The sequence below is a fragment of the Panulirus ornatus genome, chromosome 4 (genome assembly GCF_036320965.1).
Source record: "Panulirus ornatus isolate Po-2019 chromosome 4, ASM3632096v1, whole genome shotgun sequence".
Classification (NCBI taxonomy): Eukaryota; Metazoa; Arthropoda; class Malacostraca; order Decapoda; family Palinuridae; genus Panulirus; species Panulirus ornatus.
Window position 1 is genome coordinate 50,655,782 of NC_092227.1, and position 27,146 is coordinate 50,682,927.

General features: G+C 41.6%; 1 protein-coding gene across 8 annotated transcripts in view; it reads right to left on the bottom strand.

Annotated features, from left to right (window-relative positions):
* LOC139766161 (sodium channel protein 1 brain-like) overlaps positions 1–27,146 on the bottom strand; it is a 940,735-nt gene that overhangs the window by 286,080 nt on the left and 627,509 nt on the right. For all 8 annotated transcript variants that reach the window (XM_071694448.1, XM_071694434.1, XM_071694479.1 and 5 more), the window contains one exon: positions 250–355. In XM_071694448.1, the coding sequence (XP_071550549.1) occupies positions 250–355 (106 nt within the window). The remainder of the gene's footprint in view (positions 1–249; positions 356–27,146) is intronic.

Consider the following 27,146-nt stretch of genomic DNA (forward strand, 5'->3'; position numbering starts at 1 on the left):
AGTAGCGAGACGTTGCTTTGGACATCTGGAGTCGTGTATGAAAGGGGTAGATGTTGAAAGGATGACGTAAATCGTGTGTAAAAATGTGAAAGGAAGAAAAGAAGACAAAGTGAGGGAGAGGGAGAGTGAGTGAGTGAGTAAGTGAGTACAAAGAGAGGGAGAATGGTGGAGAGGTGGAGAGGAGATCATGTGTCGGGTGGCCTGCAAAGGTACAAGAGAGGTAGTCACTCTCGGACCACGCGTACTCACGTCGTTCTTTTCGGCCCTCATGCAGTCCCACAGTGGCTCCACCCACTCTCCACACAGGATGCGGAAGATCATCATGAACGAGTGGAAGAAGTCTGTGAAGTTCCATCTGTTGAGGAGAAGCCAGGTCAGTACTAGAGTGGTTGATGATAGTGATGGAGGGAAATTAAGAAGGGCAATAGCCACCTTCAATGCGACCCTTGAACACGATGGTACAACCCTAGGGGCATGATGGCGTTAACTTAAGGGTCGCCTCAAAGGCCAGTAGCAACCAAAGGTCGTGCCATCAGGTTCAAGAGTCGCACCGTCTTACTCAATTGGTATTTGTTATTCACATTCCCGCGCTAACCTCACTAACGACGGACCTGTTAACCGTGTCCTCCCACACCTGGACATACTAGGTCACGTGTCACCCAGAGCATTTCGTGCAATTTTAGTTGTCTTTGTTAATCATGGTTCATATAATGGTCAGAGGTACTATCAGTTGTCGCGTAAAGAAAAAGAAAAAAAATCTGTCAGTCCACTTCAATGTGGGCATGCAGGAAGCGCTTACCCGAACACGGTTAATGGCCAGTGGTCGTTTGTCCTAATACACATGCAGCAGTCCTCGGGGGTCTTAACCCCCACAGCCCAGGCTGGGCTCAGGCCGCTGCATCTGGTCGCTGGTCGACCAAGTTGTTAGAAGCCGCTGCTTTCAGGCCTACAGGCACCCCACAGCCTGGCTGGTCTGGTCGACTTTGTACGTATTTTCTTAAGTTGACGGTTCGGAGTCCTATTGTTCAAGTAGTTACATCATGCCTTCTCTTTCCTTAATACCGAATTTTCTTTATATATATATATATATATATATATATATATATATATATATATATATATATATATATATATATATATATATATATATATCCGCTAGGTCATCCGTGTGGTACGTGTAATGGGAAATTTGAATCACAGTTTTTCAATAATCTCACGTCAGAATGGCAGGATCCTGGAGGAGGAGATGTTGTCTGCTGCTGTCGATAAAATAAATGCTTCTGTTGTTCACTGCAACTAGACTGCCAGGTGTGTGAGGGAGTGAGTGAGCTGCGGACGTCAGGGAGTATCGCTGTGGGTACTGAAGCGTCCCAGACTAATCCTTCTTCCAGTAAGAGAGACTGATCGTTTGAACGTGGCGACGTGCAAAGCCTCCTAAGCGCACGCCTTTGTTGCCATTAACAGCAAAGGTCCTCAGGGGATTGCCGAGGACAATGATCGCCAGGTTAGGTTGGTCGGTGGCTCCATCATCCGCGCTCAGCAGGAGGAGGTCTGCGCCAGGACTCCTTCCCGTCATGCTTGTAAGGTTCCCAGGTATATGACTCAACATACGCGGTACACGAAGTCTTCGTCGGTGTTCATAAATACCAACCTAGTTCTTCGTCTTATTAGCGCCAACAACGTACTCAGGGAAAGATTGAAGGATCTTCTTGAGAAATATCGCCGACTTCTTCAAAATTTTAGACAAAAAATAAACATTCGGATTTAAGGAGTCCTGCCCAGGATCGACACTGGAACGCCCCCTACAGTAAGGATTTACTCGCCTACCTAACCTTTGTTTACATGGCGGAGGTAAGCCAGCAAACGTGAGGCAGCTTGTTTCCATACGACCTAGAGTGTGTATGAAGAACGGGCTAAACCTGAACGAGTGATGGTGACTCTACATATGCGTCTTGGTCAAATAATGCAGCCCAGGTGCAGAAGGCTTGTCCCCCTCCGTAAGCACTCTCGGAAAAATTGTGTCATTCATTAGATTATTATACGAAAATATATACAGTTAACGAAACGAATTTTCAGATCTAGGGATAACTGCATCAGAAGATAGTCATGACTGGTAACTATAAATCATGATAGATATCCTAAATAGAAATTTCCCCGTTCAACATGCCATACCAGGATACATTCCACTTATCAGTGACAGGGGTAAGAAATTAGGCGGTGTTGTCCTGCCTGTAGTTAACCTAAATCCTACACTAATAAATGATGAAACTGATGCTAATAATAACTCCATTTCTGTAGAAATTAAGGACAAATTTCATAAGAAGCAACAAAAGGATTTGTTTACATGTCACCCACATAGACACCAGAGGTAAACGGAAGACTTTATGACCATTCAGCAGAAATTTGTAATAAACTCCGATCGATTACTACTTTTTAACATACGGGTATGCCTTTTGATTATATGCGATGCAAGATGTCAAAATTTGCAAACAATCATAATTTGGGAAACAAAGCTACAACTGATATCAAAAGTCCACAGTTGCATGCTTACACAGAGACACTGATGGCGAGGGGTCACAGCTGGCAAATAAATTTTAATTTCGGTATCAAAGTTTTACACAACTTTGGTAAATACGTGACGGTAAGCTACAGTATAAATTCTACTGCGTTTCAAAAGCTGTATAAGAAAATCTATTAGTTGTAACAATTTCGAAGGACCTAAAACCAAGTAAGCCAAGCACAGCAGCAGCGAAAAACAAAAGGCGCACAAAGTTCTAGAATTCATGGGCACGGGATTCGAATCTAAATTCAAAAAAAAGACAGACAGGATGGAGAGATTACAGAGATGAGCTACGAGATGGTGCTCGGACTAACAGACAAATCTCGCGAGAACCGACAACACGAATTAAACTTATCTAATGAGAAGGTTTCGAGGTTAATCATTCAAAATCATTAAAGGCTTTGATAATCTTGATGTAAGAAGACGTTTAAGGGCAGATTTGACTGCTTTCATCAGTAGCAATAGATACACACTTCTGGGCAAACGTTATGTTTCCAGTAAGGCCAAGAGCATTTCTTTATCAAGATCAAAACATGGAATGATTTACCGATTAGAGTAGAGAGCAGCAACAAGGACAATTCTACGACCATACTTGGCAAATACTCTCTTGAAGTCCATGACTGACAGTGTTTGTGCCTTCTTAGTTGCATACAAAGCTTAGAGACGTGTCTTCTTAAGTTACTTGTGTGTTTCTGTACTCACATCACACGATCTAATATCTTCCAACGAGACCTCGAATGGATGCACAAGTCCGTTACTGATGCCTTTTTTTTTCTTATCTGTGCGACAAACAAAGTTTAAATAAATATACTGAGGGCCCAATATTTTCCGTAAGATGCAGGTATAACATTTGCCTTGGCCCGGGAGCTCAGACATGCATGCATCATGGATTTTACGGCCATCGAGAATATAGCAATACACAAGAAATCCCCACCACGTCAAAATACATGATGTATACATACACAGCCATAAATAAAGACGCTATAGACTATTAAATAAACATCATACGTCACACATACATCATATCCGTACGACGTTATTTTCACTATATGAGGATTTTGACTTGTGTTCTTTAAAAATAACATCCGACATTCTTATATAACATCCGACATTCTTTTAAACTTCATTATGGGTTATTAATAATTCCCTTTACAAGGGATAGCAAAATCATTTGGCATCGAAAATGCTATGGAATGTTATAAGCACAAAGGAAGCAAGATGATGCTTATCCTGAGACGAGTAAAACATAAAACACTTGGCATAAACTGCACGACGGCCATGATCGGTATACACCGTTGCTGGGCCGGCGTCGAGGTATTGCAAGGTACCGCTTGATTCTCTGTCTTCCTACAAGAGTCCAGGTTGGGTACTGACAGCAGAATGTGAAAGTTATGAAAGCCTGGAAATAATCATTTATAACAAAACGTGAAAGCAAGCAACAAACATATAAAACTGGGAGTAACGCTACTGGCAGTAAAACGTACTCACACCGTGGACGTGGGAGACTGATGATAACTTCTGAAGGAAGACATGTATTCTGTCACTGCCACGCCAATCACAACTGACTTCTACTACGACAAATATATATATATATATATATATATATATATATATATATATATATATATATATATACTGAATCTTCTCTTATTACACACATATAGAATTGTAACCATAAACTCGATAGCTTTGTCGTGGGCAAAATTTGTAAACGGTGTCCTGCCTCGTCCACATAATAAAATTTTACGACGGGCTCGGTGCCACACCCGACAACCACAGACTCCAAACATTTGTGTACCGACGGCGTCTTAGCTCCGCCTCTTTTGTCTATATACTGACTGTTGCAAGTCTTCTGTCTCATTCCTGTATCTCTCCTAACGATCTACGAATATATATATATATATATATATATATATATATATATATATATATATATATATACATTTGCTGAAAACCACAAGGAAAAATTAAACACGATAAGTTATATATATATATATATATATATATATATATATATATATATATATATATATATATATATATAATATATATATATATATATATATATATATATATATATATATATATATATATAATATATATATATATATATATATATATATATATATATATATATATATATATATATATATACATTTGCTGAAAACCACAAGGAAAAATTAAACACGATAAGTTCCACGTTATCGAGGTAGCGCCAGTAACAGACTTCTGTTCCATTTTTCAGAAATTGAAATACATGAAGGGGAGGGTCTCCCAGTCCACCCGCTCCCGCCCCCTTTAGTCGCCTTTTACGACAGCGGGGGAATATGGAGGTAGAATTCTTTCTCCCCTACCCCCAGGGATATATATACTTGATCGCCTTTCCGGCGTTAGTGATAAAGCGCCAGGAACAAACGTAGAAAGGCCGCATCGGTTCACATCCATTCTCTATCTGTCATGTGTAATGCACCAAAACTGAAGCTTTCTATTTTCATCCAGACCCCAGAGACTTTTGCATGGTTTACCCCAGACGCTTCACATGCCCTAGTTCACCCCAATGACAGCACGTCGACTCCAGTATACCACATAGCTCCAATTCACTTCATCTTGTGCACGCTTTTCAATCTCCTGCATGTTCCAGACCCCTTATCGCTCAAAATCTTTTTCACTCCATCCTTCTATCTCCAATAGGGTCTCCCCGTTCTCCTTGTTCCCTCCACTTCTGACATATACATCCTCTCTGTCAACCTTTCCTCACTCATTCTTTCAGTATGTCTAATCCGTTTCAGCGAACCGCATCCAGGTCTCTCAACCACACTCTTTTTATTACCACACATCTCTCTTATCTTTCATTATTTACTCGGTCAAACCACCTTACACCACAAGTTGTTCTCAAACATTTCGTTTCCAACATATCCCTCCTTCTTCTCACCTATAACCCATGAATCACATCCACATAATATTGCTGCTACTGGTATATCTTCAAACATACCCATGTTTACCCTCCCAGATAACATTCCATATCTTTCCAAACATTCTTCATCCCTCCCAAAACTTTTGCCCTCTCACCCACCCTATGACTCATTTCCGCTTCCATGGTTCCATTCGCTGCCATGTCCACTCCCAGGAATCTAAAACACTTCACTTCCTCGCAAGTTTTCTCCATGTAAACCAATACCTTAAGTAAACTTTCCCTCAAGCCTGCTGAACCTAAAAACCTATGTATTATTCATATCTACTATTAATTTCCTCCTTTCGCACACATTTCCAAACTCAGTCACCAAATTCTAAAGTTTCTCACTTGAATATGTCACCAGTGCAGTACCACCAGCAAACAACAACTGACTCACTTCCTAGGCCCTCTCAACCCCCACAGACTGCATACTCGCCCCCTTTTTCCAACACTCGCATTTACCTCCCTCACTAACCATCCATAAACAAATTATATTACTATGGTGACATCACACAACCCTGTCGCAGGCCAATGTTTACTTGGAACCATTCGCTCTCTTCTCTTCCTACTCGTACACATGACATATAACCCCGATAAAAACTTCTCACTGCTTGTAGCACCGTATACTCTCAAGACCTTTCACAAGGTGCCTCTATCAATCCTATCACATCAAGTACTTTCTCCAGCGCCATAAACGCTACATACAAATCCAAATATTCTATATACATTCATGAAAGCAAATACCTGATCCACACTCCCTCTACCACTTCTGAAATCATATTGCTCCCCCAGTTTGACGCTCTGTACGTGCCTTCACCCTCTCAATCAATACCCTCCCATACAACTCAACTGGTACACGCAACAAACTTACAAGTCTTTGGTTTGAACGTTCATTTTTATCCCCTTGCTTTTATTCAATATTACTATACATGCATTTCGTCAATCCTTAGCCATCTCGCCATGATCCATACATACAGTGAATATCCTTGCCAACCCATCAACAACAAAGTCATCAACTTTCTTAATGAATTCAACTGCAATGCCATCCACTGCATACATTCTGCCCCCAGAAGGTAATCCGACGGCAAATTCGTATGTATCTCCTGCAGCTGGGGAGGTCCTCTCCTCATATTCACCTCTCAGAACACTGTATCTGATACTCTAAGAGGCCTCAGCGATCTTCCTTAAATAATACTCAACCTGACTTTCCCTGGAACTGGTACTAATTCGCTGGTAAGGCTGCCTCCCCATCTATGCATGCCAGGTAGCACAAGTCATCGTGGTCGAGATGAGTACCTACAGACTCTCTCCTATATCTTTATCCCCTCAATCATGGATTGGTCGATCTTGTTTCGAGACCTGTCGCATCATAGACATTACGTATCAGGCTTTGGAACTCTCCTTCGGAATCACATCTTGACCTCATTTCTGCTCAGAATCATTGCAAAGCTGTTATTCGCCGAGTCAAGCACTCTTTCATAAAATGAAGAAAACAGTGCATGCTGATCTGACTTCCTCTACAAATAAATCTCTGATCCACACCCAAAAGCTTCTCCAGCAACTTTTGGAATCCAGCCTTTCCTTTCCTTACCACATCAATCTATAGTTATCCTACTCACAAAGTTGCTCTTTATAGCAACTTACTTTCCTCTAACTCTTATCTGGGTGATTCCACTTCCAATCCTCCATCCCCCACCTTGTCCCAACGAACCTACGGTCTTTCTTATAGTTTCCTCGAGCAATGTCTTCTAAGTATTCTTCAAGGTACATGTGGACAAGGTGTATAGTCAGGATGGCATATTTCCTCGTACCCTGGAATGCCTTTGAGTTTGCCCCGAGTCTCGCTCGATCATTACCATCTTGGTCTAAAAACCCAAACTTTCTCCTCTTCATGGAAGCCTACCGTTCTCACCACTCCAACTATCACCCATCACTCATACTAACACTCACTTTTTCAAACACAATCCCATTCCTTTCTTTCTGATCACCAATATGATCGTTCCGATGTCAATAGGAGATCTTCTATCCTGGAAGACTCAACTCTGGTCCTCCTCTTTCAGGGATTTAGGTGAATCTTCTATCACGGCCCTCGACAACTCCTTATCATCTGACAAGTCGTGCTACAAGTCCTCGCTCTCTACCTCTCTTCCTGTTCGTCTCAATTCCCTAATACATAGCTTCCTTCCTAGTTGTTCCATCGCGGTAGTCGTCAATACTTGTCACCAGCAGCGTTCCTCAAGGTTCTTTCCTTTCTCCTAACCTCTATTTCCTAACCCTCCACCCTCTATACTTCTCACTTTCCCTCCCTTCCTGACTCCAGTTTTCGTTCTTTTCTTGGGATGAACACATTCCCTCTCTTTATTCAGACCTGTGCAGCATCTCTGAGTTAGGAGGCAGTAATCCGGCTAAGCTGAACTGTGAAAAAACACAATTTCTACCAATCTAGTTTCTAAATCTCACTCGTTGCCCTTTACCAGATTTCAAAACGACAAATCAAACTTGCAATAACATATATATACTGGACGTAAATCCATATCCTGTACTCCAACCTGGAATCCCTTCAAAATGAACGTTACAAAATCAGTTGCACAACTGTACCACCCGTTTTACTCATGAGCAGCCATTCCACATCCTCAGTGGTATATTTACCCCAGTATGGAGTAATGCTCGCATATCTATGGTAGCTCTTCCTCTCTTAAGAGTGGAAACTAATGCCTTTCCACTTTATCAACTCCCCTGCTATCACCTCTTTCCAATTCTTCTTTCTATCCGCCACGATGCTGCTGCCCTATCACTGTTCTCCATCCATTATTTCAACAACTGCTCCCAAGAGCTATCTGCGTGTCTCTTTCCTACTAAAACCAAGACCCGTGGCTAGTTACTGGTTGCTCCCTCCCATAGATGTGCGGTTCAGTCGCACCAGCAGCTGATTTCGACAATCTCCTGAAGGGCATTTACCCCGTGAGTTAGAACAGTTACCAATATCAATAACTGCAGTCAGCTTTTCCTCCAGCGTCCATCATTTTGTTCAGAACCTGAAAAGAAAATGTATCGGAAGATTATTGAAAAACTGAACGACAAACTTCCCACTGGACACAGAATACTGCAAACCAACCGGCATGCTGAAGTAAAAAGAAATTCCGTCTTAAAGAGGCGTAGTTAACGACCTAAACTGTAATTTCAACTTTATGAGCACTGACCTCATTCCTCAAGAAGTCACACCGTGTTTACTGTACAATGCCGTGTTCCTTCAGTGGAAAAGACCCGCAGGTATATATTTCCTTTCTATGTTCCATGTTCTAGTAATTTGCAGCGCAACAACATGAAAAGTAATCATCAAAACCACTTAGAAAATGACAGAAGTTCTCGTTGAAAAAATGTAATGACAAAGAAAAACAGTGACCACTTTCTTTAAGCTTCAGACTGTGTTCAAATCCCCTCAATCCCTGCCATGATCCCTCAGCCCACGTGACCCGATGGAAAATTTTCCTTTCGTTTTATACTTAAAATTTATAGCAATTTTCTGTTGTGGAATTCTTTTCCTTCTTTTTTTTTCTCTTCTCCCTTTAATAGTTCCACCTTTAATTACGCCTACAAACATGTGAAACGTTCAAAATAATCTTTTTCACATTATCTCATGCCTAGCTCGTCGTCCCTTATACACCACATTGCTCCAATTCTTGCAATTCCATGAACAAATGTTTGTCACCCTCCTGCATTTTTGGGTCCCAATACCTCAAAACATTATCACTTCATCTTTCCATTTCCTCCTTGATCTTCTCCTCCCCCTTGCTCCCTCCATTTCCAATACGTCTTTCCTCATTATAAGTCCAAAACAATGTAGCTCTCTCAAACATACTCCACTTACTACTACATCTTTCTAACACTGGCATTCCTTACTTGATCAGTCCACTTTTTAATTTCCATACATCCATCCTCTTCCATTCTTATGTACATAGGGCCTAAGATTCGCACCCATACAACACCGCCAGGATTAATACACCATCAAACATACCCACCTTTGCCCACAGACACTGACCTCTCCTTCCACACTCTCCGTAATAAACGAAGGACATTTGTCGTCTCACCCTCCATATGGTTCAACTGAGCTCCCATGGTTCCATCCGCCGTCCTGTCCACTCCCAGATATCTAAAACACTCCAATTCCTTCAGGTTCTCTCCATTCTAAACTCTCAAACCAACCTGTGTCATCCCAGTGATAAACCTAATAACCGTACTTTTATTCACATCAACTATCAACTTCTTCCCTTCACACACTCTTCCAATCTTAGATACTAACTCCTGCATCTGGGTTCACCACCAGAGTCGGTCATCTGCATATAGAAACTGACTTACTTCACACAACCCACACCCAAAAAATACAACAGACCTTCCCTTCTCTCCAGGACCTTTGCTTTCATGTCTCTCACCGAAAGATGCCAGGCAAAGAATGATCATCCGTGTCAGGCTCAAGTCCGTTCGAGAGTACGCTACTCACTATAGTAACTCAGAGGTGATCAACTCACACACATAACTCCACTGAGACGGCCATTCTGGTGATCCACGGATAAACGGCCATAAGTTACGGTATGCCACATTTACCAGAGCCATCCTTATGACTGTCCAGAGGAGACGACTGAGAAATAAACTTCAATACAATGACTGAATACTCAAGACTGTGCAGAGAGCGCAGGTTAAAGGAAGAATCACAGTGAAGTGGAAAAATACTTTGATCTTCCCGTTGACTTATACGGCTCTGGAAAGTAAAAAGATCATATTGTACGACACTGTGCACTGATCTGTTGTGTGCAATGATGAGACCAGTGCAGTAAATGTGCATACCTAAAACTACTGTACTAGGAAAGATCACTTCGGGAAACCTTGGAAAACAAGTAAGATCACACAGAGGTCAATATCCATCCAAGTTGCCAAGTTAAGCTAACTTCTTCCCGCCCGGTAGGTTACCGTCTCATTCCGTGGCAATCGTCCCAGCCAGACTTTAATCCTGACAAAGATTTGTAAAACAATTACTGTGCTGTGATATTGCTGGCGTTCACTACACTTGAATTTGCATTTGTCCCACATAAATTTCCTCAACATGATGCACCCACAACCCGAAGATGTGTTCAACACCAACTGATGTTCTTATAACACTTGTTACCTACGATGCTAAATGATTGAATCAATTCAGGCCTGACGCTTTCGCGTGTTCAGTATTAGTGTAAACTATGGCGGGGCGATTGCAGAATCTGTTTATAGTAGCCCCGAAGTAGCGAATAATCCGGTAATGGGTTCAACGCCTCGGATCCTGTCTGTCAGTGTGCTGGGAGACTGAGAATGCTGCAATATCAAATCCGTGTAGCCATTGGTTTTCGCTTACGACCAGCACTTGCATGTGATGCCAAACATACCGTCTAATGAGTTTCCAACATGGACATTATCTAATCGAAACCTTTCGCATGCCTTACAAGTCGAAGTTCTAGAAATTCACCTTCCTCTCTTTACCAGCAGTAGCGGTATTGCTCTGTGAATGACTGTGTACTTTCGTGTCCGCTGTTTACTCAACGAATCATCAAACACCATAACCTGCTGGAGGTTCGCTCGGACGCAGGTTAGCCGAAATAGGAGACCCATACCACAACAAAGGACCATGAAACGTAACAGGACAGAAGTTTTATTTTACTTTCGGTTTCAAATCTGCCACTGTCCCTCTGCAAATAATATCTTGAATCACCTACAGCACAGAGAAACAAACATGCGCCATTCTTTTAACAGAATAAAAGAAAAATTGGAAGCTTCCTAACTATACCAATGGCCACCAACAGATTTCATCCGTTATTTGCTGCGATATTCTCTGTTTTTATTCTCCTGCCATCCCCTAAACGACGTCAATAGCCAGTTGTGGTGTTTCACTGCTATCCAAGCAATTTCAGTTGTACAATTCAAGACTACACCTTCCTGTAAGATATGTCTTCGATACTTTACAAAGGAATTCAAACAGCAGCAGACCACTGGGTTTCTCCTAGGCTGTTTGTGACCGTGGAAGATACAAAAATCTGATATTAACGTGGGAACAACAAAAAAGCATACATATGACAAAGAGAAATACCTGTAAAATTTGCATGTAACTACGGAGTCGCAATAATGTCAGTGGTAAACTGAGAGTCTTTATAAAGTCTACTCTTAAATGTATCTACGATGCTCGACTGGTCAATAATTCTATACCTTAACAATCTGGTGACGTTAAACATTTGCCAACGAGTCTGGACCCATTACTATACCACTGTAATGAGATAATTCTAGCCTTAAATAGCTTCTTACATTGATATTAGCAAAATATTAGCAAACCTTTTGATTCTATAAATTCGAATACCTGTATCAACATCTTAGCCTTTCTTTTTTCTATGCTGAGTAAGTTTAGTCATTTAGCAGTGTCACACAGGTTTAGTCTCTCAGTCCTGGAATTGTTATGGTTAAACCATCCTCTGTGTTCTCTATTTCCTTTTATTATTCAAAATGGCTGACAAAAACTGAACGCAGTATTCTAAATGGGGACGCACAAATGAACTGTAAAGAATTAGACCGATTTAGTTGGTTATAGATTCGAATGCCCTACATTATGGATCTAAGAATTCTCTTTCGTTCATTATTGTTCCCTGCACTGTCTATCTGGTCAAAAGTCCTCAGACATTATTACAGCTAATTATCTTTCCTCATTTACCTTCAGTAGCTCAAAACAATTCACATCTTAGCTGGTCCTCTTGATTGTACCATTCATGTGTAAAACTTTGCACTTACCAAATATCATAATTCACTTGCTATTTGTGAGCCATCAGCTAGCTAAAGTCACTTTTGAAACTCGAGATCTTCAATATATGGTGTATATTTATTTTCCAGCTTAGAATCGTCTGAGAATTTTTATATGTTACAAAGTAGCCGATGATCAATTATCAATGAACACGAGAAAGAGATCCCATCCTTGAGGCACACCACTTGTTTACATTTAAGTATTACTTGACTTGACCATTACTGACCGTTCTTATAGGGCCAGTCAACGAATGTTCTGACCACCGAAGTGGCTTACATTTTGATAGTAATCTGCGATGTGGGTCGGTATCACACACACTTTCTGAAAAATGTAAATGAAAAAACTAACCGCTTTTCTTGTATCATATGAATAATCATAAAAGAAATCAAGATTTGTTAGACGAACGATTTCGTCTAAAATCTTACCGAGAATCATTGATCAAGTCATGATCCTCGAAATGATGTACAATCTTGTGTCGAATATTGGTTTTTATAAGTTTACCGGCAGAGAACATTCAGGTAATTATGCGTAATTAGGGTCTTATTACCCTTTTTGTATATCATTATGACGTATTCATACAATGGTCAGATAAAAATACATGGATAACAAATTTCGTAAAAAAAAAAAAATGTTAAAAATGTTCAAACATTTGTCCTGTACAGACATTGGTATGTTTTTATGGAGTTACTTTTTGGTTCAACTTCTTCACAACGAGACAAACATTGCCTACAACTGTATGGAATCGTAGGCAAAACCGTAGTCAAAGATGTGCCATACGTGGCAGAAAATGAAACACTATAATAACTCAGGTGCCACTTGACGAACGTAGTACACGTTCAGTATTTACCTACTACGCTGCCCTGCCTCACCACAACAGTTTAACCCTCACGTCGAGATATGGTGCACCCTCACACCAAGGTACCGGGTCTAGAGTCACACCAATAGTGCTGCTTCAAACCAGACTACTCCCCAGCCATATAACTGCGGTAACCTCATATTAAGCTAATCCGGAATTACGTCACTAGCGTTGTATCATACCAGACTGAACCTAACACAATTGCCACTCCACTAACAGATATAAAAAGTGGCGAGTAAAGTAGATGACAAGTGTATGAACAATATAACCTTTTGAGAAATACGAGAACAAGATAATCAAAACACCTATTACCACCCATCACCAATAATCTACAGTTTTGACACCGAGGGAATGAAAATCTCATCGAAAAACATTCACCCAGACTCAGGCCTGGCCCAGGCAAGACGCCCCTAAGTATACCAGACGGAAATGAGAAGCTATAGCCAACAAATAATAATAAAGATAATGATAATAATAATAATAATAATAATAATAATAATAATAATAATAAAAGTGTTACCGGACTCCGTCGGCGAGTGTTAAGTCACCCTTGGTGAGGCTGTAACTGGAAATACTGCCTCCCCAAATAACTCACTCCATAAGAGTCTACATTTTCCCACTACTGGAAGTAGCGTACCCTTAGGCTGCAGGAGCCTTCACGGGGTCCTGGGTAATACCAAAACCCTTTGCAGAAAATGGTCCTGGGTTAATAATAATAATAATATTTAATTCATTTATCATAATCGCTGTCTCCCGCGTCAGCGACGTAGCACAAGGAAACAGACGAAGAATGCCCCAACCATTCATATACACATATGTATACATAAACGCCAATACACGCACATATACATGCATATACACACAGGGATATATATATATATATATATATATATATATATATATATATATATATATATATATATATATATATATATATCATATAACACTGTTGGAACCGCTATTCCTTCAAACATACCCATTTTTGCTCTTCGAGATAACGTTCTCGCTTTCCACACATTCTTCAACGCTCCTAGAACCTTCGCCCCCTCCACCACCCTGTGACACTTCCGCTTCCACGGTTCCATCCGCTGCTAAGTCCAGTCCCAGACATCTAAAACACTTCACTTCCTCCAGTTTTTCTCCATTCAAACTTACCTCCCAATCAACTTGTCCCTCTACCCTACTGAACCTAATAACCTTGCTCTTATTCACATTTACTCTCAACTTCCTCCTTTCACTCTCTTTACCAAACTCAGTCACGAACTCCTGCAGTTTCTCACCTGAATCAGCCATCAGCGCTGTATCATCAGCGAACAACAACTGACTCACTTTTCAAGCCTTCTCATCCACAACAGATTGCATACTTGCCCCACTCTCCAAAACTCTTGCATTCACCTCCCTAACCACCCGATCCATAAACAACTTAAACAGCCATGGAGACATCATGCAATCCCGCCACAAACCGGGAACCAATCATTTTCCTCTCTTCCTACTCGTACACATGCCTTACATCAATGATAAAAACTTTTCACCGCTTCTAGCAACTTACCTCCCACACCATATACTCTTAATACCTTCCACAGAGCATCTCTATCAACCCTATCATATGCCTTCTCCAGATCCATATATGCTATATACAAATCTATGTTTTTCCAAGAATTTCTCACATACATTCTTCAAAGCAAACACCTGATCCACACATCCTCTACCACTTCTGAAACCACACTGATCTTCCCCAATCTGATGCTCTTTACATGCTTTTACTTTCTCAATCAATACCCTCCCATATAATTTCCCAGGAATACTCGACAAACTTATGCCTCTGTAATCTGAACACTCACCTTTATCCCCTTTGCCTCTGTACAATGGCACTATGCATGCATTCCGCCAATCATCAGGCACTTCACCATGATCCATACATACACTGAATATCCTTACCAACCAATCAACAACACAGTCACCCCCTTTTTAAATAAATTCCATTGCAATACCATCCAAACCCGCCGCCTTACCGGCTTTCATCTTCCGCAAAGCCTTCACTACCTCTTCTCTGTTTACCAAACCATTCTTTCTGACCCTCTCACTTCGCTCATCATCCCAACCAAAATAACCTATATCTGCCACTCTACCATCAAACACATTCAACAAACCTTCAAAATACTTACTCCATCTCCTTTTCACTTCACCACTACTTATCATTACCATCCCATTTGCCCCCTTCACAGATGTTCCCATTTGTTCTCTTGTCTTACGCACGTTATTTACCTCCCTCCAAAACATTTTTATTCTCCCTGAAATTTCATGATATTCTTTCACACCAACTCTCATTTGCTCTCTTTTTCACCTCTTGCACCTTTCTCTTGACCTCCTGCTGCTTTCTTTTATACATCTCCCAGTCATTTGCACTACTACTCTGCAAAAATCGTCCAAACGCCTCTCTCTTCTCTTTCAATAACAACCTTACTTCTTCATCCCACCAATCACTACCCTTTCTAATCTGCCCACCTCCCACCTTTCTCATGTCAAATACATCTTTTACGCACGCCATCACTGCTTCCCTGAATACATCCCATTCCTCCCCTACTCCCCTCACGTCAACTGCTCTCACCTTTTGCCATTATACACTTAATCTCTCCTGGTATTTCCTCATACAAGTCTCCTTTCCAAGCTCACTGAGATGCTCATCTAAGCAACAGCACAGACATACTGACTGCCTGACTCACATCAATGATTAGCCAACGGGGCCCCCGCTTGGGGCACTGAAGGTATGATGATCTGGCCCTCGACCTGATAATCGAACCTCTCACTCCCAGTCACCTTCGCTAGATGACATATGACTGATTAATTGTCGACGTGCGCTACGTTGGGAATTTACCCATCTTCATCTGAAGGAACCGTGTGTAGATGCAAGATGTCACCTGCAACTCTTTACTGCTCAATTGCCCAGAGACAACCACAAGAACACAGTGCATCCACGTCGCTACACAGTAAACATAACGATGGGGTTCACATGGATAATCACTAATCATCATGTCTGAACGTATTAAGAAAGGATGAGGAACGATTAAAGATATGATATTAGGCAACTCAGTTTTCAAGCACAGCGGACGACAATGAGACATTAAGATACGAGGTAGATTTAAATGGCCGTTGTACGCTAATATCTAACTATCAAAGTGTCCCCACGAAGGTTTAAGTGTCCACGACGTGCTTAGAATAAATTCCTATGTTTGTTTCAATGGCTCAACTATTTTAATAGATATGTATAATATAGCAAATATTCGTAAGGACAAAGAAGACAATTATATCAATGTCAGGACTAGAGCGATCACGCCATCGTACCCAAGAGTTGTGTATTATAATGCTCAAAGATCGTTTTCAAGAGGTTAATACATCACATGTCTTTGTGACGTTACCATCTGTTTTGGTGAGACAACACATCAGACAACAGAATGACGTGACCACTCGGCTGTGTCCCTGGGTTAACCTGGTTTCAGTAACGTGCCGAGCGGCACCTTCAACGAAAACATATCAAACGCATAACATAAAAATCTGCTGAGTCTATAATATCAAGAAACAGTTATGAAACATTGAGGAACCTATAACACACAAGAAAACACATCAAACAAACGACTCAAAGCTGATGAATATATATAACACACAAGAAACAGAGACAGACAAAGCTGTTGAATCTTTTACTGACAAGACACATATTAGACACATAGATCTCTTGAGTCTGTGCCACAAAAACACGTAAAACACATAAACCTGCTAAATGTATAACACACGAGACAACATACAAATACTATCCGTTGTTTATCGTCTTTGTAATCCATGGATTATCCAACATCAACCAGCTGTGCGCACACAGCAACGAGTACACTGCACTCGTAAATGGTCCTGATGGGCCACAAACAGATAATCCTGTTACCAGTCACTTCTCAAGAGTCAGGCTCAATCTTAAAGGCACTGAACTTGCAGCCCAAGATCCTCTATCGTGGAGTTAGCCAGTACGACGTTTTTACAGAGACTTCAATCGGTTACTTAAACTGGAAAATTTACTTAGGTTTGGTGTATCGGATTTCGTCACATCACCGTATGACTGTTTTCATGAGTCTTTACGTTTACTGAAGCCAAACCAACTGTGGTAAACGTACAGGCAATGTCAGTCTTCTTTTCTTATTTGAAAAAAAAAAGTCATAACTAATTATCTGCAACTATTTCTTTGATTACATTTTACATACTTCTGGACCAGTCCGACAAAATCAGAGTACACAGGTTTTGAACGGAATAGGATGTTAGTGTCTGACCTCTTTATTTAACCAACTGCCCTCGGGTATGAATACTAAAAATGTAACTACTGAATTATCATCATGATAATAATAATGATAATAATAAATAACAATAAATAACTACTTGTAAGGACTAACTGACAATGAGATCAGACTGTAGGGTAGTTTCTTATTCCTATTTTGATGAACATGTGATTTGTGGTAAGAATGAGAAATAAACGAATGACAACTGTACTGACGGGGAATCCTGCCTGGGCTTCAACATTGCATTAACCGCTGGGATTCATCTCGTCTTAAAGCAGGTCTCTGGTCCCAAACGGTTTCCTGCGATGTCACGTCGAGGGCCGCTCCTCCCATGATAAATGTGACCAAACTGAGAAACTTTGCATAAACTGGCGGGCAAGACAACGCTACACAACAATGGGACAGGAAGTAACAATGGAATACGAGCGCAAACTGTTCTCCATCTTCTCCGAATTTCAGAGACAATTCTTATTCCGTCGGCGTTGAGCAAGCATTTACATATGCCTGGTAACTTAAAGTGTCGCTTAAGATGTCAAGACGAGTGATACACAACTCGCGCATTGCCTCATCTCACGTCCCAGGAGATACCGTTGTAAGATGATACCATCCATACCAGTAAATCGCTCTCGAATTTCTCAGCCAGTGCTGGGGTCGTGTTTTGTGGACTTGTGAATCCAGTCTTTATGGTTTTAGTTTTGATTGCAAAATACACAATCCCACAGTTTACCAAAACATACAATGATCATTATGTAAATGCCGGACAAACAAGATATGTTTACCGATTGCTGGCTGCCAGGCCCACGATGTGTGTCCAGTCATAAAAAGCCCGCGAGGGTAACGTCCTCCGGTATACACCCGCAGGCAAGAGGCGCCACTGCGAATGGGTTATTGTTGGCGAGTTAATATCAACACAGGTTTAAATTGCAGCTCATAACTTGCACCTAATTATTTCGTGGAAGACTAACAGCATGCTTCATATAGCCAAACCTTTATGCACCAGCATGTGGGTGTTAGCTACAGTTTTGAGGGTCATTCGATAGCCATTAACCATACTTTTAAGGTACATGATATCTGATAGGCGTTTGTATATATAAAGTAGTATTGGCTGGGAGAGAGTAACACTCAACTGACTTCGTGGAGAGCGAGTGTGACATCAGGCTGTGGAGGGGACACAACCTGCAAGAGCGAAAGATTGCCATTTGCCATCCGTCAAAGGAGTTTTGACTACGAAATGGTGAACGTAAACTTGAGCTACAAGAGGCAAGAAGTTATCTAATCTGGCATGTAAACGTTGTAAATGCACGAGAAAAAGTTATCAAACCTCGCACGTAAAAAAGAAGAAAAAAAAAGTTACAACGGACGGTCAATCTCCACCGCGGCGCGCGGGAGCTGCCCGCTGCACGAGCCCCGCCATTTCTGTTTTCTTTTTATTGTTGTCTATAGAGGAAGCTTTAGCAACCCCGGTTTTCATAACTGAAGGTTTACTTAGCGTCAAGCTCAAACCCATAAGAGCATCGTATGTGTAGGTAACGTGAAGACGCAGCACATACGCTCCTCCGTGTATATCTGGAGTGTGGGGTGACGGGACGTAACCGAACTGCAGGAAAGCTCACTGCTGATTCGGTGGTGCATCCTAATCACGAAGAGCCGGTACGCAGGCACCCTAGGTACCGCCGCCGCAAGCACACTAAGTATTGCCGCAGGCACTCTAGGTACTGCCACCGCAAGCACACTAAGTACTGCCGCAGGCACCCTAGGTATTGCCACAGGAGGTGAACGGGGATGATGAGCGAGAGTACCGGGGCAACATCCCCGAAGCCCAGGCCTCCGGTTCGGTCCCGGAAAGGAAATCAAATCAAAAATCATTAATAAAGAATTTTATCAAATTGGGGAAAATATAAGCAATAAACAAACATTTTATATAAAGATTATCAACAGTCGTTCATCCTGTCATGTGGGGCCCCTAATCCTTCTTTCATAAAGGGCCCAAGGGGGCCATATGCTAATCCTTCCCCAGGGCTCGTGTCAGCTCTTGGCAGCCCTTTCCGACTTAGGAACTGGGAGATTTTTATATATTTCTTTTCATCTCAAGCTGAGACGGTACCAGCAAGTGAATGCCTTAATCAAGGCCATCTCATTAACTTTATTCATACTAAATGTAATACACGAAAGTGCACTCGGGACTTATCGTGTCTCATTTTCCTCGTGGATATCTATCTATCTATCAATTTGTGTATATATATATATATATATATATATATATATATATATATATATATATATATATATATATATATCCCAGCCAAAGCCAAGTATCTAATTTACCAGCCAGCCCCATACAAGAGTTTAATCATAAATCTCTCATTAGATTCGAGCAGCGTTAACAAAATATGGATTCCACAATATCTATCATCACTCCTACATGAAATAGCTCAGACTATAGTAAAAAGATACATTTAATATCAATCAGGTGAACCTTCAGTGTACATCAAGATTCTATCACTGATTCTCTAAAGTCATCCACGTGCGCGACGCCCAGAGCGAGGCTGGACGACGTTCGCTTTGCGCAGCAGAATCGTCGTTTGATGCACAATACCAAGCTACTGTAGCAGGTCTGGGGGTTAGGATCGACTGCTAGCCGGAAATACCATCCAGTTCTTGTATGGCAACTAAGAAACGTCTAGCTGGTGATGTCAGAGGGTAAACTGTCGTCTCCTTACAATGGAAGACTGAAAGTTTTCAAGGTTCTCATCACCTGGTATGATTGGCAGGTGTGAGGTGTTGTGCACTGGTGGTGACGAGTGGTCGGGCTTCTGTGGGAATCGTAAACTAATTCAGGCCAGGAATCAGATCAGGGAGGGTTATGTAGGGGATCAGGGCAGGTGATTAGGTTAAGAGATGAGGAAGGGATCAGACTTACGGTTTAAGTCAGGTATCAGACTAGAGGATGAGGTCTTGGATGAGACCAGAGGGATAAGGTTAGGAATTAGGCCACGGGATTAGGTTAGAAATTAGGCCACGGGATTAGGTTAGGAATTAGGCCACGGAATTAGGTAGTATATTAAGTCAGGGATAAATTAAACCATCATCACTACCATCCTTCCCACAACCTTAGCGTGGCGGGGGTCGATATCATGTACTATGTATGGATGGCAATTACTTGTTACTTATACATAGTCTATGGACGAAAACCAAACGTGTAAGTGCAAATGACGGAGTTCTTTCCTCATACGACGTAACATTAGAGGAACAGGAAATGAAACCATTATCTAGATGACTCTGGCAACTCAGGCCATACGATCTCTCTCATCACTGAAGCTAACCGTGTGACACTATTGTCCATCGCACTACCTCACGAGAACTACATCATCTTTATGACTTGAGAGAACTACTGAATGTTGCCTTAGGATCCAGGCGAGACAGCCTAAAGCATACGACTCCTAGCCTTCTCTCCTGCTCGCTCTCAACCACTACCAGCTGAAATATGTTCGCATTCATTTGTGCTCTCAGGATAAATAAGCGGTTATGTCCAGCCTTGCTCACTCGATTTTGGGGAGCTATCAGTGTGTGTGTCTGCACAGGTCAGGGTTTGTGGTGGTTCCCTGGAGACTCTGTCGTACTGGTCACGTTCGTGGATATAATGGGATGATGTGCCGGGGATAAGTTATCGTAAGTTTCTGAGGGAATTCCATCTTCCTCTTTTGATCTCTCTCTCTCTTCGTGATGAAGAAAAGATTTACTGGAGAAATGGTGACGGAAAAGACCCCTAGTGTTTCCTCTCCCGGAAATGGTGTAAAAGTGAAGCCTGACGACCTTGACCTGGGAATGGGACTTGAACCTCGTGATAATGAAACTCTTCAGGATTCGGCTTCAGGAAAAGAAACTGAGGAAACGGAGCCTGAATCTGGGCACTGAAGCAATTTGAAATATTACGTTCAGGAGAAAAGATTATTCATTCTAAAATTTTGAATAAACGATGGCTATATCATTCTCTTTAAAAAATCATTTGATAAAGTTTAAGTATGAAATACATGGAGACATGTAAGAAGATACTTAGATATTGAAAAAAAATGATAAGAGAATTAAGAGTGTAATCTGCCGTAATACCACGATATCGAGGAAGAAGAGTAATTAAGAGAAATGCGGCGAGATTTAAAAGCAGAATGTAAACCAAATGAACAGAAATGCTGTTCTGATCAAGGCAGAAACCCAAAAACAAGCTGATGAATTACTCTTTAATGACGGCAGCCAAGATGATGCAATCATTGGTATCATCCCCAGCAGGCAAATAATTCAATCGATAGGAATTATTTTTCCAGTGACTACGACAAAGTGAAGACGAAGAAACCCTCAAAAACCTAAATCCAAATATTACCATCGTCAAAAGACTAACAAGAAAGTTGACGGCAAAAGATTGTACAAAACAACCAGGAATATAACATTCAATAACCCAGAAGTCCTTTACAAGTATATGGCTGGAGAGATGACGTCAATCACATTCCCAATTCAATGTTATAAAATGTCAACTGCGTTAGCATGCAAAAGGACACAGGAAGAGTAATTATGGTCAATGTATGGTTTGTGTCGTACCCTCTTGTGATATACCACACACGTAAAGAACTAATTAACTACTGCACTTCTAGAGGCAATTACAAACACAATGACAAAAAGCTCAATAAGATTTGAAAGAAAAAAATAGATTTTAACGTCTCTAAACATGCCTCCCCCACCTTAAAAATGAAAAAGGATCTGCAGAAGCAAGAAAAGTTGTTAACAGAATTTTTCCTGAAGCACCTTCTGTTGATGCATTCAAAAGCTTCGTTTCTATCGGAAGATGACCAGCTGGGCGGTCACAAGCTACTCCTCCGGGTAACATAAAAAGGACTCAAAGCGTCGCCCTCTGGCACGCCTCGACCTTCTCACCCTCACTGAGGGGACGGATCAAGTGCTTCTGATGCCCTTTCAAGGGAACATCGTTCTCATACCCTCTCATGAGGACATTCAGGCCCCTGAGAGGCATTTTGTCAAGGGGTACAAAGTTTCTCTCGGGGCTTCCCCTTCCCTTCTCCATTATTCATCCTGTTTTTATCTACTACGGTTTTATACAATGAGCTGTAAGGCCAAAAAGGTGTATGGATGATGTGAGAGGGGTTGAATGGCGCTCTGTTGATTTTCTGCATTTTCCAAGATCACAAAGAATTCCCGGGCCCCCTTTTGGATCCCCTTCCCCGGTCCGGGTACGATGCGCCCCCTGCATCCTCCTCTCAGAGGCCATGGGGACATCACTCGGATACTTCTGGGGAACGCCCTTGGGATGCTCCTTCCCAGGAGCATACTTTGACCGCTCCTCCTCACCAAGTGCTTCAAAGAGCCAAACATCAAGGAGACGTAAAAATATCCAACTTAAAACCCATTTAGTTGTAAAGTAAGTTGTAACGATACTAAACTAGTTACGTCAGCAGCAGGCAAACGCGGAAGGTCGAGAAAGTCCTGAGGATGAAGAGTTCCCCAGCTTTTTCATATATTAATTCTTAAGAGAGTATTTTACATTTGTTTTATCTGGAAAATTTTTATACGTGTTTTGAACGAAACGTTTCCCAAAGTCTGCATGATTCCAAAGCGAGACTTTAACCCTTGAATACGACAACACATTTCATAAATCCTCAACTGGCCTCAAAGAGGAGCCGAAACTATTGTAAAATTAGAGTTCAATCATACTGTAGTTCTTTCAGGACGACATTACAAGCAACAATAATAACAGGGAATCTGAAATATGTATTTAGAGTAAGTTTTTTTTTTTTTTTCGTCCTCCTCCAGAGCTTATGTAAACTACCCAGCTATCTATTTTCGGTGGTATATCGTGCACAGCCCTTCATGGGACAAATAATGCAGGATGTTTAACGATGGCAACCCTATCTACCATAATGATGGCAGCTTTGTTTACCATAATGATGGCAGCTCTGTTTACCATAATGATGGTAGCTCTGTTTACCATAATGATGGCAGCTTTGTTTACCATAATGATGGCAGCTCTGTTTACCATAATGATGGCAGCTCTGTTTACCATAATGATGGCAGCTCTGTTTACCATAATGGACTTAAAAGAAAAGATTCTAGTAGTGACCTTTCAGTCTGTCCCAGTGATGGTTTTCTGAATTCTTCACTGGTCATTTGCTCGAAGACCTTCATGGCCGTGGTCACTTTCCAATCCTGCTGAGCACAATAGAAAATGATACACCAAACAATTCTTGTCAATGGAAACATGAGAAATTGTCTAATGGGGAGAATGTCAAACAAGAAATTTATCATTGAAAGAACGTGTGGATTTCCTCTACAGTGTACTTCAATATAGTTGGAACACATCCCTTTTCCCCGGCCATTCTTAAGCCAGGTAACGATCCTATAATAGCTCTAAGCTCCACAATGGTTTGGTACCTTGAATAAAGTAACAATATCACTCCTATCCAATATGACGACAAGGTGTCAGAAAGTTTCGATCTACCATAGACGCCCCTTGATATAAGTGAGTAGCAGTCTCCCCTAACCCCATCATCACTACCATCACCACCACTACCATTACTACCATCATCCCCACCACCAATACCACAATCACCACCACAACTCCCACCACTATCCCCCAACACCACCATCATCACCCCCCACTCCCTCCACATTCACCACCAACACCCCTACCACTGTTCACTGACGACAGCTAACCTTACCACTACACACGCTTAACAATACCTATACCACCTGACACTCCTCCAGTAGCGTTACCATCACCTACCACATATCAGTCTTTCAAAGACGTGACACCAACACCATCTACTCTTCCATTCGCTACCACCGACAGCTGTTCCCAGTGACAAGCCTATTAACATCACCATCTATCACCCCTGACAACCTACCGTTATCAACATATACCACCCCTTAGCAACCTCTCCATATCACCACCTAACACACTGACGTTCCATCAGTGTCATCATCTATCAGCCCCTTAACAGCCTACCAGTACCACCATCTATGCACCAGCCCAACCACCACCACAACCACCACCCTCCAGCCGTCATCTGTGGTCCGGGCAACGTGAATAGCCCCGGTGTTCATCCCAAGAGCTGGCCGCCATTGTCCCCGACCTGAGCACTACAATGGTCGACCGTGCACCAATATCCAAGTCTCGTCTGGCGCACGAGAAGGCTGGCAGTCAGAAAGGGACGGCTGAGAGCCGGGCACATGTGTGACAGCTCCTTCCCCGGGTGTCGAGCGGTCGTGAAAGGTGCTATTCTCTCCCATGTCACGAATGTCAAATTCCCCCCTTCAATTCTTAAGAAAGGCCGTCGTTTTTTATGATATGTGTGTGAGACCGTCATTTTCTATGATCGGTGATAAAATTTTCCTATTCTTCTTCAAGACGATAGAGATACGGTACACTGTTTCTGTCACGAAGACGGTAACTGGTTTATATCAAGTCAGTTACTAGATGCATCAGGTCTGTGCCCGGCAAGGGGGCTTTGTCTCGGTGCCGGCGTAAGGAGTGCAACAGATGACTGCGTATGTTACACTGAGCGACGATAAACTGGGTCATGACAAGAAATGTGACCAAAGACATAGTAGCATCATGAGGTACATCTACTGGCGTACGTAACCCACCTGCAGAAGAGTATCTGATATCGAATTCGGGAACCAGATCTGGGTGCGGCGCGTTCAGGACATATTATAGTCACGAACGGGCAAGTTTTTCCACGTAGACTCAATTTCTTTTTTTCTTCTTTGTCTACAAATTGCTGAAGCCTACGCAGGTTTTGGGAGAAAGCAATTTTTGACGAATGAAAAGAAATTGGTCACTCTAGAGTACGCTAGTGCAGTAGCAAACATCGTCCGTAAGTTTAAAAATAGTTTAACTCTATAGAGGCTTATTTGGCCTCTGGCTTTTTCTACTTTTTTTTTTCATCGCGAACTGAAGGAAAACTTTACTGGATAAGAAACCAATGTAATGGACCGTAGTAGCAGGTGGAAAACACACACGCACATACACACAGGTAGGACACTCGCATTTAAGATAAGGGAAATCAACTTCGCTCTTCACGGCTCACTAGTACGTCCCCATCTCGAGAGTCGTGTTCAGTTTTTGGTCACCCAGCCCCAAGAAAGACATACAATGGAGAGTGTGACTTTTCTTCAACAGGACAACAGAATTGTTTATATGCAGTCCGATTTGCCAGTTCGATTGACAGAAAGCAACGCTATACAAAGTCTTACAAGCAGAAAAAATATATTTCGTTGTAAGTCCATCATTACGTCCTCTTTCGTTACATGACAAAGTTTGCAGAAATAATATACTCGTCACTCTGAATCCCACGTATGACTCACTAGCCATGTCACACAGATCTTACTATCTGACATCTACCACTATCACAACCTCCAATGGAGCCATTGGTCAATCGCTGATTCATTAATTATATATCATAGATCCCCTTCACAAAGGGGTCGTGAAGCTATAACTCAAGGACCCCTTATCCATGGGTTACGGCAGCTTTAAGGCTTCGCTGCACTTAGTAGTAGGGAAAGGATGAACTCGAAGCTTTTTTTTTTTGACGCTTTGATGAGACTAAACTCTCACAAATGGTTTCGCCAGAGCTGACTTTTCATTCGCGGTGTAACCTTAAGCAGGCAAAGTCCAAATGGTGTCCTAGCTTCGTCTCTTCGATGTATATCAACTGACTTATATTTCTCTCTTGTGTCTCCCCTGATGATGTGATTATTACACGAAAGTGCACTTGGGAACTTATCGTGCTTCATTTTCCCCGTGGACTCATAGGAATATCTTGATCACGCGCAAAATTGTGATCCTTCCAAATATATATATATATATATATATATATATATATATATATATATATATATATATATATATATATATATATATACTTCCCACGTATTCCCTGCGTGTCGTAGAAGGCGACTAAAAGGGAAGGGAGCGGGGGGCTGGAAATCCTCCCCTCTCAGTTTTTTTTAATTTTCCAAAAGCAGGAACAGAGAAGGGGGCCAGGTGAGGATGTTCCCTCAAAGGTCCAGTCCTCTGTTCTTAACGCAACCTTGCTAACGCGGGAAATGGCGAATAGTATGAAAATATATATATATTTTTTTTTTTTTTTTTTTTCCAAAACAAGGAACAGAGAAGGGGGCCAGGTGAGGATATTCCCTCCAAGGCCCAGTCCTCTGTTCTTAACGCTACCTCGCTAACGCGGGAAATGGCGAATAGTTTGAAAGAAAGAAAAAGAAAATATATATATATATATATATATATATATATATATATATATATATATATATATATATATATATATATATATATATATATAACTGCAGTCTATTGGGGTTGACGGGGCCTGGGAAGTGAGTCAGTTGTTTGCTGATAGCACAGCAATTGCGGGAGATTCCAGCGAAAAACTGCAGAAGCTGGTGGCCGAGTTTGGAAGTGTGTGAGATGAGGAAGTTGAGAGTAAATGTAAATAAAAGTAAGGTTATCAAGTTTAGCAAGGCAGAGGTGTCGACAGGTTACTAGGGGCGTGAATTTATATGGAGAAAATTTGGAAGCAAAATACTTTAAGATACCTAGGAATGGACATGTTAGGAAATGAATCCATGATAAT